Genomic DNA, 16,401 nt, shown 5'->3' with positions numbered 1-16,401 from the left:
ATTACTGAGGTACTGTAACATTTTGAAGGTCAATCAGTCGCAACAGCTTACTTGGAAAGTATACAAACTATCTTGAGTGAAATTACAAATTTAAAGGCACACTCAATTAGCAATTCATGTATGTCCCTATTTTAAGAATGTTAATGTATTCAAGAGGTATACTGTACATATACAATGATGTGTCAAAAGTCTTTCAGATTAACTCATTCACCCCTGAAATTTCATAATGAACTATTCCAACCTTTGAGTTGGAGGAGTTCAAATGTGTCTTCAGGGGTGAATGAGTTAAGTCATCTATGTTAATTCACTCTTTTTTCAAGAAAAAAATTGTGACTTCATTTACCACCACTTTTGAAAACAATTGACATGCTATTAGAGAATTATTCAATTTATCCTCTAGTAAATTGTACTATCCGCGGCTCTGTTGTTGAGATTTCACTCTCCCCTCTCCCAGTACAAAAGTTATAGTTCGTCGCCATTATTTCTATGGATGCTATGTAAAATTTTGCCATGTATAATGTTTTGGGCAATTACAAGAAACTCGTCATTTTTAAAATTTAAGTAACATTTATAATCATATTAACAAGCACAATATAATTCTCTAGCTGTGTACCAAATTACAAGTCCACATTACAAAGCCTACTGTCTATAAAGTCACCTGTCTATAAAGACCATCTGCCTATTAAGACAACTTCTATAGCTTCTTGAATACAAGTCTACCTGTATACAAAAACCTTCTGTCTAATAAGACAACTTCTATATAAAAGATTCTTGAATACTACAGGTCCACATGTCTAGTTTAATTTGTCTATAGTGATTATCTATACATAAATACAACTTGTATTTAAAACCACTGGTACAAAAATCACTTGTCTATAAAAACCATCTGTTTATAAAGACAACCTGTATATAAGGACCATTGGTATACAAAGTCCGCCTGTCTTTATCGTGTCAGCTTAATCAAGTCCACCATTCTATAAAGACAACTTGTATATAAAGACCACCTGTGCATACAGACTGCTTGTATATAAAGACTACCTCGCTACAAAGATCACATGTATATAAGGACCATTGGTATACAAAGAAAACCTATCTTTATAGAGTCGGCTAAATAAAGTCCACCATTCTACAAAGGCTACCTGTCTATAATGACATCTTGTGCATAAAGACCACATGAGCATAATGACCTGCCTATTAAGACCAGTTTTGATTTCTCCCTTGAACGAACTGTGTAGACTTGTTTCACTATGTAATGACAGTCCTGACAAATTCCTGTATCGTTACAGTTTCTGTTTATATACACATGTAACAACATGTTACAACATCATTACATAGGCAGGTGATTTTAGTTTAATCTTCACAGGTCATAAAAGATCAATAGAATCAATCCCACCTGTGTGATATGTAGTCACCCAAGGATAAGAATTCTGAAATTTAGCAAAAGGTTTTGTCGCCATCAAGAGTGCATGAAAAGTGTCACAGAATTAATGAAGCTACACACTAACATAAATCGATGATGCAATGGTGTCGTTTTCAGAATAATGACTGATCGCGGATTACAAATCCTGGTCTGGCCGGTTGAATTTTTATACTCAGAACACTGCTTGCTAATTATTGTTTCATCTTTATTATTTTTCAGGAAAATTTTCACAATGTATAGTTTTCTTTTCAGAAATGATTTGAATGCTTTGTGAAAATTGCATCCTCGCAGCCGATTGGCTGAGAGTTTAGAGATCAGCCAATGGAATTGAACGTCTCACAGACGTTTCGGCAGAAGCGGCATACACTAATATTCAGATCGTGACGTATCGAAAATCCGGAAAAATATATCGTGAATCGATTCGAACATAAATAATCGCGGTACAAGTGCATCGCGGTGAATCGTGACGCCTCTACTCCTAATCGAAGTTACAGACTGCATCATTCACCATAGCATCATGTCTATATGTATCACAGATAATTTTAAATTGCCAGCGTTTCCAAGAATAGCGGGAAATATATGTCCTGCATGCACAGAGTATACTTGAGGTTTTAGACCAATGGGATTGGAGTACGCGTGGCAGGTAGGCTACCTGACATGTGACGAGGGTTCATTCTAGCTTTGAACGCCGGAAGGACACGTTGGTTAATATATAAATTCCATTATATAACGGATAGGCAATTCCAAATTTTGATGGGGTGTTGATATTTTGAATGTATGTATGGGCATCGTGCTTATGTGTCATAAATCCCAGCATCACAAAACCTTGTTGGGTCTGGCGCACCTCCTGCTGTTTTTCAGTTCTGGTTGAGTGGTGCGCTTGGTTTACAGTATATAGCGATGGCCCATGAGAGGGAAGGTTACTCAGGAATGGAGTGCATTTTTATGTTAATGTATAATGGAGTATGAAGATGAATTTGAATAAATGGCGACTCGGTCCATCAAAGCGGCCGAGCAGCTCATTGCTAAAGATGTGTTAGTGTCTTTATAGAATATGTATAAGGAGTAGATGGAGGAATCAAGTCACTCTGTACATCTATGACACTTTTATAGGCAGCTCAATGCATGGAATAAACTCAGACAATTAAATAAATGAGTTCACACACAGATTTGACACAATTTCCTTGACACAATTTCCATTACAACGTTCAACATTGTAGGTTTTTTCTGTCAAAAGGGAAGTAACCCAAACTCCCTTTACTGCCCAAATTCTATGGATAATTTTGCTTATCCAACAAAAGTATTGTTGTATTCCGTCCCTGTAACTGATGCTGAACACATGAATACCAATATTATTTAGATACACGTTAAATGATAAAATGGCTACATCACAATTTCCATAACCTCATGAATGTACTACCTACCACTTGAGACTGCATGTTACAACCATTCAATCATGTATGTTGGGTTCTGATGCACAAAGGCCTTTATGCTAGAAAACACGTCTGAAGATAATAGCTGCCATGATTCAAGTAGCAACTCATGTTTTAGATTCAAAAATGTTGAAAAATTTAATCAACACATGTCACAAGCAGCCTTTGTTCATTATTTTTTTCCACCATTTTCTCACCTTTGGTATATATTTCACCGAAATACATGTCCAATATATGTTGATTGTTTCTTAACTGAATGCATTATATTGATACTATGATAATTTTGTTGTTTATATTCAGTCTAACTATATATTTCAGAGCCATGTAAGGACAATTTACTGTCAATAAAAAACAACACATGATTAAGGATGATTTTTTTTAACTACAAGGTAGTTTTAACTGTCACTATATTTAAAGGATTATCACATACTCGGCCTGTTATCCAGTGAATTTGCCTGTGTAATACTTTTACATATGTCACTAGTGTAATATACCCTTGAGTGTTTTTCATTGGCTGTGCCAGTCAGAAATCAATTGTGACCTCATAATATGGACAATGACGTGACGTCAAAATTGTAAATGGCGCAACAAAATGGCTGTCTCCGTTTGATTAAGCCCTCTACATTTTAGCTTTAAAACCTGTCAAAATGTAAGTTTTCTGAGTTATGTGATAAAAAGTATCTTAAATTTGTTTTCATTTCATATGAGCTTTAATGAAACTCATTTCAAAGTTTTAATTTTTGCCCGCCAATTAAGGCTCCCAAAAATAAAAACTCCTAAGACTCGTTTCATTAAATCTCATATGAAATGAAAACTCATTTAAGATCCTATATATACTAGAATTCCTGTTTTGTAGAGCACCTTATAGTGATTTTTGCAACTGATATATGGTGCTATATCAATGTTGTATAATATAATTATTACTATAAAACTCCTTGATAACTCCCTTAACATTAAAGTGCCATCATGATCACAACAATCATAGATAAGTTCTACAGAACTTTTACATTAAAAAGTTGTGCATCTTTTCAATATTTATAGCTATAGTTTTACATCATTTATGGGGTACACTTAATTTCCTACACTGACCGTTTCTGTACTTAATAATTCATGTTTTCTTTGTGATTTATATATGTGTATACCGGTATGTAATAGGGCTGCAATGACAATACGATATGATAACCACGATACTGTGGTCACAATACGATATGTATCAAGATACTGTGGTCACGATATGATACGTATCACGATACTGTGGTCACGATATGATACGTATCACGATACTGCAGTCACGATATGATACGTATCACAATACTGTGGTCACGATATGATACGTATCACGATAATGTGGTCATAATATAATACGTATCATGATAATGTGGTCACGATATAATACATATCAATTGATACTTTGGTCACAATATGATACGTATCACGATAATGTGGTCCACGATATGATACGTATCACGACAATGTGGTCACGATATGATACGTATCATGATAATGTGGTCACGATATAATATGTATCAATTGATACTGTGGTCACGATATGATACGTATCGCGATACTGTGGTCACGATATAATACCTATCACGATAATGTGGTCACGATATTATACGTATCACAATACTGTGGTCACGATATGATACGTCCCAAAATACTGTGGTCACGATATAATACGTATCACGATAATGTGGGCCCGATATAATACGTATCATGATAATGTGGTCACGATATGATACGTATCATGATAATGTGGTCACGATATAATACGTATCACGATAATGTGGGCCCGATATAATACGTATCATGATAATGTGGTCACAATATGATACGTATCACGATACTGTGGTCACGACATAATACCTATCACGATAATGTGGTCACGATATAATACGTATCACGATAATGTGGTCACGATATAATACGTATCACGATAATGTCATCACGATATAATACGCATCATGATAATGTGGTCACGATATAATATGTATCAATTGATACTGTGGTCACGATATGATACGTATCGCGATACTGTGGTCACGATATAATACCTATCACGATAATGTGGTCACGATATTATACGTATCACAATACTGTGGTCACGATATGATACGTTTCACAATACTGTGGTCACGATATAATACGTATCAAGATACTGTGGTCACGATATGAGACGTATCACGATAATGCGGTCACGATGTCATACGTATCGATACTGTGGTCACGATATGATACGTATCGCGATACTGTGGTCACGATATAATACCTATCACGATAATGTGGTCACGATATTATACGTATCACAATACTGTGGTCACGATATGATCCGTATCACGATAATGTGGTCGCGATATGATACGTTTCACGATACTGTGGTCACGATATGAGACGTATCACGATACTGTGGTCACGATATAATACCTATCACGATAATGTGGTCACGATATAATACGTATCACGATACTGTGGCCACGATATGATACGTATCACGATACTGTGGACACGATATGATACGTAACACGATACTGTGGTCACGATATGATACGTACCACGATACTGTGGTCACGATATGATACGTATCGCGATACTGTGGTCACGATATAATACCTATCACGATAATGTGGTCACGATATTATACGTATCACAATACTGTGGTCACGATATGATACGTCTCACAATACTGTGGTCACGATATAATACGTATCAAGATACTGTGGTCACGATATAATACGTATCAAGATACTGTGGTCACTATATGATACGTATCACGATACTGTGGTCAAGATATGATACGTATCAAGATACTGTGGTCACGATATAATACGTATCACGATAATGTCATCACGATATAATACGCATCATGATAATGTGGTCACGATATAATATGTATCAATTGATACTGTGGTCACGATATGATACGTATCACGATACTGCGGTCACGATATGATACGTATCACGATACTGTGGTCACGATATAATACCTATCACGATAATGTGGTCACGATATGATACGTATCACAATACTGTGGTCATGATATGATACGTATCACGATACTGTGGTCACGATATGATACGTATCAAGATACTGTGGTCACGATATGATACGTATCATGTAATGTGGTCACGATATAATACGTATCACGATAATGTGGTCACGATATAATACGTATCACGATAATGTGGTCACGATATAATACGTATCACGATAATGTCGTCACGATATAATACGTATCATGATAATGTGGTCACGATATAATATGTATCAATTGATACTGTGGTCACGATATGATACGTATCACGATACTGTGGTCACGATATAACACGTATCACGATAATGTGGTCATAATATAATACGTATCATGATAATGTGGTCACGATATAATACGTATCATGATAATGTGGTCACAATATGATACGTATCACGATAATGTGGTCACGATATGATAAGTATCATGATACTATGGTCCACGATATGATCCGTATCACGATAATGTGGTCATAGTATAATACGTATCATGATAATGTGCTCACAATATGATACGTATCACGACAATGTGGTCCACGATATGATACTTATCATGATACTATGGTCACGATATGATTCGTATCATGATACTTTGGTCACGATATGATACGTATAATGATACTATGGTCACGATATGATTCGTATCATGATACTATGGTCACGATATGCTAAGTATAATGATACTATGGTCACGATATGATGCGTATCATGATACTATGGTCCACGATATGATCCGTATCACGATAATGTGGTCCACGATATGATACTTATCATGATACTATGGTCACGATAATGTGGTCACGATATGATAAGTATCATGATACTATGGTCACGATATGATACGTATAATGATACTATGGTCACGATATGACACGTATCATGATACTATGGTCACGATATGATTCGTATCATGATACTATGGTCACGATATGATGCGTATCATGATACTATGGTCCCGATATGATACGTATCATGATACTATGGTGACGATACTGTGGTCACGATACTGTGGCCACAACACGATACATATCACGATACTATATAATACGTATCACGATAATGTCGTCACGATATAATACGTATCACGAGAATGTGGTCACGATATAATATGTATCAATTGATACTGTGGTCACAATATGATATGTATCACGATACTGTGGTCACGATTTAACACGTATCACGATAATGTGGTCCACAATATGATAAGTATCATGATAATGTGGTCCACAATATGATACGTATCAGGATAATGTGGTCCACGATATGATACTTATCATGATACTATGGTCACGATATGATGCGTATCATGATACTATGGTCCCGATATGATACGTATCATGATACTATGTTCCACGATATGATACGTATCACGTTAATGTGGTCACGATATGATAAGTATCATGATACTATGGTCCACGATATGATCCGTATCACGATAATGTGGTCATAGTATAATACGTATCATGATAATGTGGGCACGATATGATACGTATCATGATACTAGGGTCACGATACTGTGGTCACGATACTGTGGTCACGATACTGTGGGCACAACACGATACATATCACGATACTATATAATACGTATCACGATAATGTGGTCATACTATAATACGTATCATGATAATGTGGGCACGATATGATACGTATCATGTTAATGGGGTCACGATATGATACGTATCACGATACTTATAGTAACAGTAGATACTGTTGTCACGATATGATACGTATCATTATACTATGGTCACGATACTGTGGTCACAACACGATACATATCACGATACTATATAATACGTATCACGATAATGTCGTCACGATATAATACGTATCAATTGATACTGGGGTCACAATATGATATGTATCACGATACTGTGGTCACGAGATGATACGTATCACGATACTTATAGTAACAGTAGATACTGTTGTCACGATATGATACGTATCATGATACTATGGTCACGATACTGTGGTCACGATACTGTGGTCACAACACGATACATATCACGATACTGTGGTCACGATATGATACGTATCACGATACTTATAGTAACAGTAGAAGCAAAGTGAAAAGATAGGTTGCAATTTTTAATGGTAAAATCATAACTGGAAAAAGACTTGGTCCAAAATGGGCATTGCTAAAACATTTTCACAAATCATGTCTTTCAACGTACATGCCGAGCTGGAGCTGTCACTCGCCATGTTGGAACAAATATAATGATCATGAGTCGACTAATTCAGAAACGACATAATCTGGAAAATATAATTGTGTACCTCCCCAAAGGGTATCATACAGTATTCAAAATATTGTGATATATATTGTCAAAAAATATTGTGCAACCCTAATATGTAATGTATGGATATCTGTTCAAGTGATACTTAATTCCAATAAACGAAGAAGCAGAAGGCAGAATGGTATGCATTTGTCGATCCAATGAAATGGTCTATATAATACTTTAAACAACAGCTAAAGAAGGAGTAGACATCAGTCAATGTTGATTTCTTGTGAATTAAATACAGTACACCATTAACGAAATGTCTTAATAAACACAAATCATGTAACAATATCATACTGCTGTTCATAACTCTGACGATTCTCTGAAACAAATTCATCTGCCAATTGAAACATTTTTTCCACAGTGAGACCAATGTCACTATATAATGTCCCTTCCGATTTCACAGACAGCTAGAGGGCACTGTAGTTAATCCATGGTTTTACTTCCGTCCAGAAATCATTAAAGATATAGGGTTATTGTGTTTAGGGACGGTTCAATGAAACAAAGCACTCAACACTAATGATTTGTAGTAATAAAAAGTGGTGTTGGACGCGCATGATTTCATGTGACATCTGCTGTACAGCTAAAAATAAACATGGCGTTTCTCGCTGATGTATCAACAATACCTGTTAATAATTCGTGCCAATACTGTATATATATACCAGGACATTTTCACCCAAGTTAGAGTTTTGTCTTTCACCGGTAAAATCCATATTCTACCAGTTTTAATTTCACCCTTTGCATTTAATAACTGTGTATATAATATTATTTACTGACGTAAGCTTAAATAATAAATTCGCCCTCATTAAAGTAGGTGAAAAAGGCGAAAAAGGCGAAAAATTTTAATGCATTGAAAATTTTCGGTATACAGTATGTTTGTTGAATATGTTAAGCTGAAAGAAAAAAAACACTTCTCTGCTGTTGAATGTTTCTCTTACTTAAACCATACTCAATTAACACACAATTTTTTCAAAAACTTTAATTTCATAATTAAGATGTGAGAACAGCAAAATTAAATTATTTGTTCAAATCTTCTTTTTTTTTAATCTTTTTTAAAGACATGAAATTAAGTGTTTACATAGTCTGAACGTCAATAGTAGAACCTAATGTTATTACAAAAACTTTTATTCTAGAAATTTACAGTTAATTTTTTAATAGTTTGGTCACAAAGGAATAGTTATTTCAGATGAATTAACGAAACATCAATGACCATGAAAAAATACTTTGGTTCTTAATATTAACATTTTTACAGACAAGTTTTGATAAATTGTTTGATGTACAGTAGGATTAGCAAGGTTTGGTTACGAAAACACTTCTTCTGTTACTAGTATATGCGTCTTCATTGTCTTTTTGTTCTGTCATCATTTTGACAAGTGGGGTTTAAGCTCACATAGAATTGAAGTACGATGAGCTGTGATACCTGCCTTACATCCGTGTAAGTTATGTACCCTGGACAATTCCGTCTTTGCGTATTGCAGAGTTATCTTCTCTTGAGATCAGGTATTGATTGTTACGTCATTTGTTTGTGAGAGTAACGTCATCAATTTTGGAGAAAATGACGTAATTTTCTCACACAAACCAATGACGTAACAATCAATACCTGAGCTCAAGAGAAGATAACTCTGCAATACGCAAAGACGGAATATCATTCTGATCGCAAACGTAAACTTTAATTCATCTAACAGGAGAAATGCTATATATTATAATATCAAAATTGTTACTTTATTTACAAACAATGTACTTATATTAAACATGCCACAAAGTTTAAGACGGACTGGTCGCTTTGTCAAGCTATGTCACGTAACATACAAAATATACAATTTTATCACAATGTTGTACAGGTAAACAATACAAATCTATTTCTCAGTCATAACTTGACAAAGGGACCAGTTTGTCTTTAAACGTTGCAACATCATTATAAATTCTATCAAAAGTTGAAAGTATATATTCTCAATTACTGAATACTGAGAATTTTTTATCAAAGTTGAACTTCCACCTTTTTCGCCTGCTATGACGAAGTCAAATTTATCATGGCAATGAAAAGTACACAACTTACTGTTAACCCTTTCACCCCTATGTAACTTTAGTAGACTTTACCATACATTGATCTGGATGAGTCCATTATGGTCTACAGTGGTGAAAGGGTTACAAATAATAACATGTGAACAGCAAAAATAACACTCAAGCACGAAAAATGGATCGTAGCTACAAGTGAAGGGTAGAAATTTGACTGGGCGTAAGTTCCCCGTATACTCTTCTCTTTGAAAATCATTGAGCTTGGCGTAAGTTCCCCGTATACTCTTCTCTTTGAAATTCATTGAGCTTATTTTCTAAAATAAACTCGCTCGACTGGATAAACTCCAAATACATCATTACTGCTGGATAACGAATTGTTGCGTGCAAAAAAGGAAAGTGTATAGTTTAGAAAGTGGTTGTACTCACAGCAGGCTGCGTCTGGGTTGAGTAACTACCGTAGGCTGCAGGGTTGGGCTGGTTGTAGCGAAGTGTATTGGGGCGGCCAAACATTGGCTGCGAGTTCGAATTCTGCTGCCACATGCCGGGTGTGTTCGTGGGAGGATAGGACTGGGAGCTGGGCGTCGCTGTGGGAGACATGGCCGCACGCTTTGGAGTATATACTGTCCGGTTTTGCTGAAAATGTTAAAGAATAAATAAAGGTAATCAACTACTAAGTAGGACTGGAATATAGTGTGCGGGGACTACAGATCAGATACATATTCTATAGCCAGAGGCTCCATTGGGAAATTAAATTTTTTAAACATTCACATCAATTTATTTTCTTTAAATTATCACCACAAATCAATATTCATTGTGCATATTTTAATGAAAGATATGTTCTAAATACATTAACCACACAATTCGTCTTAGGTTTGTTCAGATTTAAGATCAATTTTGTTATTTTGTTTTAATTAAGTACCCCTATTGTCCCCTTAAATTGTACCCAGATGCTTCAACATGGATTGTCATGAAAATTCATAGTATGTAAATGAGGAACAGAGATGCAGGTGAATAATTTCTATCTGCAGGATGGCCCAACAGTACAACCTGACACACACCCATGCATGTTTATCAACATTGAAATATCACCACAGCTTTATCAGAAATCAGTTTAGTTCTCGCATATTTTATTTCAATCAATAAGTTACATATAAACTAAAGTTTTCTGAAGCTAAATTTGTATTATCGTCATAATATTAATAATAATTAAACTATGAAGATTGTTATAGGTTAACAGAAATCATGACAAAATTGTAAATTATATTTTAACACTTTACAAGTTAAGCTGAGCAGGCTAATGTACACATGGTATCAGCTGGAGTCACTGTGTACTAATACTTAGCTCCTGGTTAGCTTAACTACAGTATGTGTTCTTTGAATATGCTTCTGGTTAGCTTAACTATGTGTTCTTTAAATATGCTTGTCAAGTTGACATATGGCATCCATGGTAAAATTGCTATTGATATTCATAAAAACCTTAATACATTTTATCTGTAATTTAAATTCAGAAACTTGAAAATACATATTGACTGTTTCCTAATATGATGGTTTGTACAACTGTTCCGTCATATAATGGTTTGTATAACTGTTCTGTAACATAATGGTTTGTACAACTGTTCAGTAATATGGTGGTTTGTATAACTGTTTAGTAATATAATGGTTTTTACAACTGTTCAGTACTATGATGGTTTGTATAAATGTTCAGTTATATAATGGGTTGTATAACTGTTCAGGAATATAATGGTTTGGTTTGTATAAATGTTCTGTAACATAATGGTGTGTATTTGTATAACTGTTCTGTACCATAATGGTTTGTACAACTGTTCTGTTATATGATGGTTTGTATAACTGTTCAGTAATATAATGGTTTGGTTTGTATAACTGTTCAGTTATATAATGGTTTGTATAACTGTTCAGTAACATAATGGTTTGTATAACTGTTCAGTAATATAATGGTTGGTAGAACTGTTCTGTAATATGATGGTTTGTATAACTGTTCAGTAATATGATGGTTTGTACTACTGTTCTGTTATATGATGGTTTGTACAACTGTTCAGTATCATAATGGTTTGTACAACTGTTCAGTAATATGATGATTTGTTCAACTGTTCAGTAATATGATGGTTTGTATAACTGTTCTGTAACATAATGGTTTGTACAACTGTTCAGTAATATAATGGTTTGTATAACTGTTCAGTAATATGGTGGTATGTATAACTGTTCAGTAATATAACCGTTTGTATAACTGTTCAGTAATATGATTGTTTGTATAACTGTTCAGTAACATAATGGTTTGTATAACTGTTCAGTAATATGGTGGTATGTATAACTGTTCAGTAATATAATAGTTTGTATAACTGTTCAGTAATATAATGGTTTGGATAACTGTTCAGTAATATAATGGTTTGGATAACTGTTCAGTAATATAATGTTTTGTATAACTGTTCAGTAATATGGTGGTATGTATAACTGTTCAGTAATATGGTGGTATGTATAACTGTTCAGTAATATGGTGGTATGTATAACTGTTCAGTAATATGATTGTTTGTATAACTGTTCAGTAATATGGTGGTATGTATAACTGTTCAGTAATATAGTGGTTTGTAAAACTGTTCAGTAATATGATGGTATGTATAACTGTTAAGTAATATAATGGTTTGTATAACTGTGCAGTAATATGATGGTTTGTATCACTGTTCAGTAATATAATGGTTAGTAGAACTGTTCTGTAATATGATGGTTTGTATAAATGTTCAGTAATATAATGGTTTGTATAACTGTTCAGTAATATAATGGTTGGTAGAACTGTTCTGTAATATGATGGTTTGTATAACTGTTCAGTAATATGATGGTATGTATAACTGTTCAGTAATATAATGGTTTGTATAACTGTTCAGTAATATGATGGTTTGTACTACTGTTCTGTTATATGATGGTTTGTACAACCGTTCAGTATCATAATGGTTTGTACAACTGTTCAGTAATATGATGATTTGTTCAACTGTTCAGTAATATGATGGTTTGTATAACTGTTCAGTAATATAATGGTTTGTATAACTGTTCAGTAATATGATGGTTTGTATAACTGTACAGTAATATGATGGTTTGTATAACTGTTCAGTAATATAATGGTTTGTATAACTGTTCAGTAATATGATGGTTTGTATAACTGTTCAGTAATATGATGGTTTGTATAACTGTTCAGTAATATGATGGTTTGTATAACTGTTCAGTAATATGATGGTTTGTATAACTGTTCAGTAATATGATGGTTTGTATAACTGTTCAGTAATATGATGGTTTGTATAACTGTTCAGTAATATGATGGTTTGTATAACTGTTCAGTAATATGATGGTTTGTATAACTGTTCAGTAATATAATGGTTTGTATAACTGTTCAGTAATATGATGGTTTGTATAACTGTTCAGTAATATGATGGTTTGTATAACTGTTCAGTAATATGATGGTTTGTATAACTGTTCAGTAATATGATGGTTTGTATAACTGTTCAGTAATATGATGGTTTGTATAACTGTTCAGTAATATGATGGTTTGTATAACTGTTCAGTAATATGATGGTTTGTATAACTGTTCAGTAATATGATGGTTTGTATAACTGTTCAGTAATATGATGGTTTGTATAACTGTTCAGTAATATGATGGTTTGTATAACTGTTCAGTAATATGATGGTTTGTATAACTGTTCAGTAATATGATGGTTTGTATAACTGTTCAGTAATATGATGGTTTGTATAACTGTTCAGTAATATGATGGTTTGTATAACTGTTCAGTAATATGATGGTTTGTATAACTGTTCAGTAATATGATGGTTTGTATAACTGTTCAGTAATATGATGGTTTGTATAACTGTTCTGTAACATAATGGTGTGTACAACTGTTCAGTATCATAATGGTTTGTACAACTGTTCAGAAATATAATGGTTTGTACAACTGTTCTGTTATATGATGGTTTGTACAACTGTTCGGTTATATGATGCCTGCTATTTAAAGAAATGTGTCCTTTATTTCTTACAGCTGACTTTACTGTCTCAGCATATTGTGGCTTAGTGATTTTTTACAGCGGTATATAGTTGAGTCACCAGTCATTTGCACTCTTGGCCTGACAAAAGGAATATTTTTTATTTCAAAAGCTCGCGAAATTGGTTTTCAATTACTGTTATTTATTTTCAAAACAAACTTTGCATTTATTATTCCTACCAAACTGAGGAATCTCATTCAGAGTCTTTGTATAAAAAAAATAATGTAAAAGTTTCATCAAAATCAGGTCACAACTAAAAACAAATTTGTGCTGAAATGGTTGACCATTGCAATCATAGTACAGTCTCCTAATTAATTATAGGTGGATTTCGCTCAACTCTAACTTGTGTATAAAAGCCCCCGTCTCTGTCCACACTTCTGTGTCTGCACAATAACTGGTCAAAGTTTATTTTATATTGACGAAACTTGGTAAGCATATCATATATACAAAAACTAGGGCTAAATTCAGAGTTGAGCAAAATTCACATATATACCTTTTTTGACCCCAGTGAGCTGGTAGCTAAGAGCTTGTTGTCCAGGGTTGGTGGAAACGGATGCTGACTTTTAACAAGGATCGAAACAATTGTATATATACGGAAGATGGGGGAACAGATGGACAGGTACTCTCAAGACTTTTCAAGATTTATTTTTATTCACTCCCATCACAATGAGTATAACAGGAAGTCAATCAGGTATATTATACAATTAATTTAGTCCAACACCAGCTGTTTCCACCACTGCTTGGGAATCGAAATCACACCTACTAGATCACTAGATCACTTGCAGTCAAAAAGCTGTCAAACTAAAATCATCAGAAATTTAATTGAATCAAAATGACTCTTAAAAACATGAAAAAATTATAAAAATAAATCATCCTTATTAATAATGTTGGTAATATTTTCTCTATAATATCAATAAATAGTGATATCATTATCAAAACACACACCAAAGTCAGATATTCTACATACCTTTCCTAATTAATAATAATAATAATATTTATTCAGGTAAAATAGGCATGTTATTACAAGATATCACAATTTAGAATAAAATATATAATTAAAATCACATTGCAGCTTGTAAATAAAAAAAGAGTATTTTGTATTAAGACTAAGAATGGTAATAGATCTGACCTAGTAAAAGGTTTTTTAATTCAATCATTGACATATATCACAGAGTATAAAAATCTAAAAAAGTCTGATACACGTTTAAAAAAAGGCAGATATTACTATAAAATGAGACAAAATGAGACAGACTATTTTAGTGAATGAAGGTATTTATAAATAAAAAATAGATCGCATAATAGGAGTGGTGGTGATTGCCATTTACCTAGGATTACCCATAAAGCCACTTATTTCCAATGGGGTCCTTTAAAAATGGAAGAAAAATAATAAATTATGGCTGAGAAATCAATTTGTGTAGCAAGCACTTTCCAGCATGTTGTTATAATCCAGAACTGTGTATTTTTAGTTCCTAGGTTGTATATCGTGTTTAAAAGTAGATAATTTCTGTATAATCTATATCCCATAGCTATACAGATTGTATCTTAGCCATGACTCTCGATCAAGGGCTTCAATCATTTTTTTCCATTAACAAATCTGTTATCAACAGGGATATCAATTGATAGGAAAACAAACTACAATTTACATGTACATATTCTTTTTATAAATCAATCAGCACTTTTTCAATTGAAAGCTACTACCAGTTAAATATGNTGGGGGGGGGGGGGGGGGGGGGGGGGGAAATATCCAGCAATTTAATTATCTTTTCATGCCTGAAACTAAAATCATACAATAAATTCTTAAAATACAGTATAATACACTACTTAGCATACTGTATATGCCATAATAAGTGCCCAGGGGGCAAGAAGAAAAACAGGCTGAGGGGACCACTTAGTTATATGTAACAAAACAATGTTGTGGCAGTTTCTCACAGTGGATTCACAGGTAGGATAACATTTTTTTTTGCAAAACACTGAACAACAGACTAACAAGTAGTATAACATATAGTTGAAGCCCTCAGTGTACAGACAGTAGTATAACCTATAATTGTACCCCCAGTGTACAGACAGTAGTATATCCTATAGTTGTAGCCCTCAGTGTACAGACAGTAGTATAACCTATAGCTGAGCCCCCAGTGTACACACAGTAGTATATCCTATAGTTGTAGCCCCCAGTGTACAGACAGTAGTATA

The 16,401-nt window shown here is 33.9% G+C and overlaps 1 protein-coding gene across 6 annotated transcripts in view; it reads right to left on the bottom strand.

The window, feature by feature from the left end:
* LOC110464321 (RNA-binding motif, single-stranded-interacting protein 2-like) overlaps positions 1-16,401 on the bottom strand; it is a 268,575-nt gene that overhangs the window by 231,909 nt on the left and 20,265 nt on the right. For all 6 annotated transcript variants that reach the window (XM_021519479.1, XM_021519476.1, XM_021519475.1 and 3 more), the window contains exon 2: positions 10,597-10,803. In XM_021519479.1, coding sequence (XP_021375154.1) covers positions 10,597-10,803 — 207 coding nt within the window. The remainder of the gene's footprint in view (positions 1-10,596; positions 10,804-16,401) is intronic.

The sequence above is a fragment of the Mizuhopecten yessoensis genome, unplaced genomic scaffold (genome assembly GCF_002113885.1).
Source record: "Mizuhopecten yessoensis strain PY_sf001 unplaced genomic scaffold, ASM211388v2 scaffold10985, whole genome shotgun sequence".
Lineage (NCBI taxonomy): Eukaryota > Metazoa > Mollusca > Bivalvia > Pectinida > Pectinidae > Mizuhopecten > Mizuhopecten yessoensis.
This window is presented reverse-complemented; position numbering and strand designations above follow the sequence as displayed.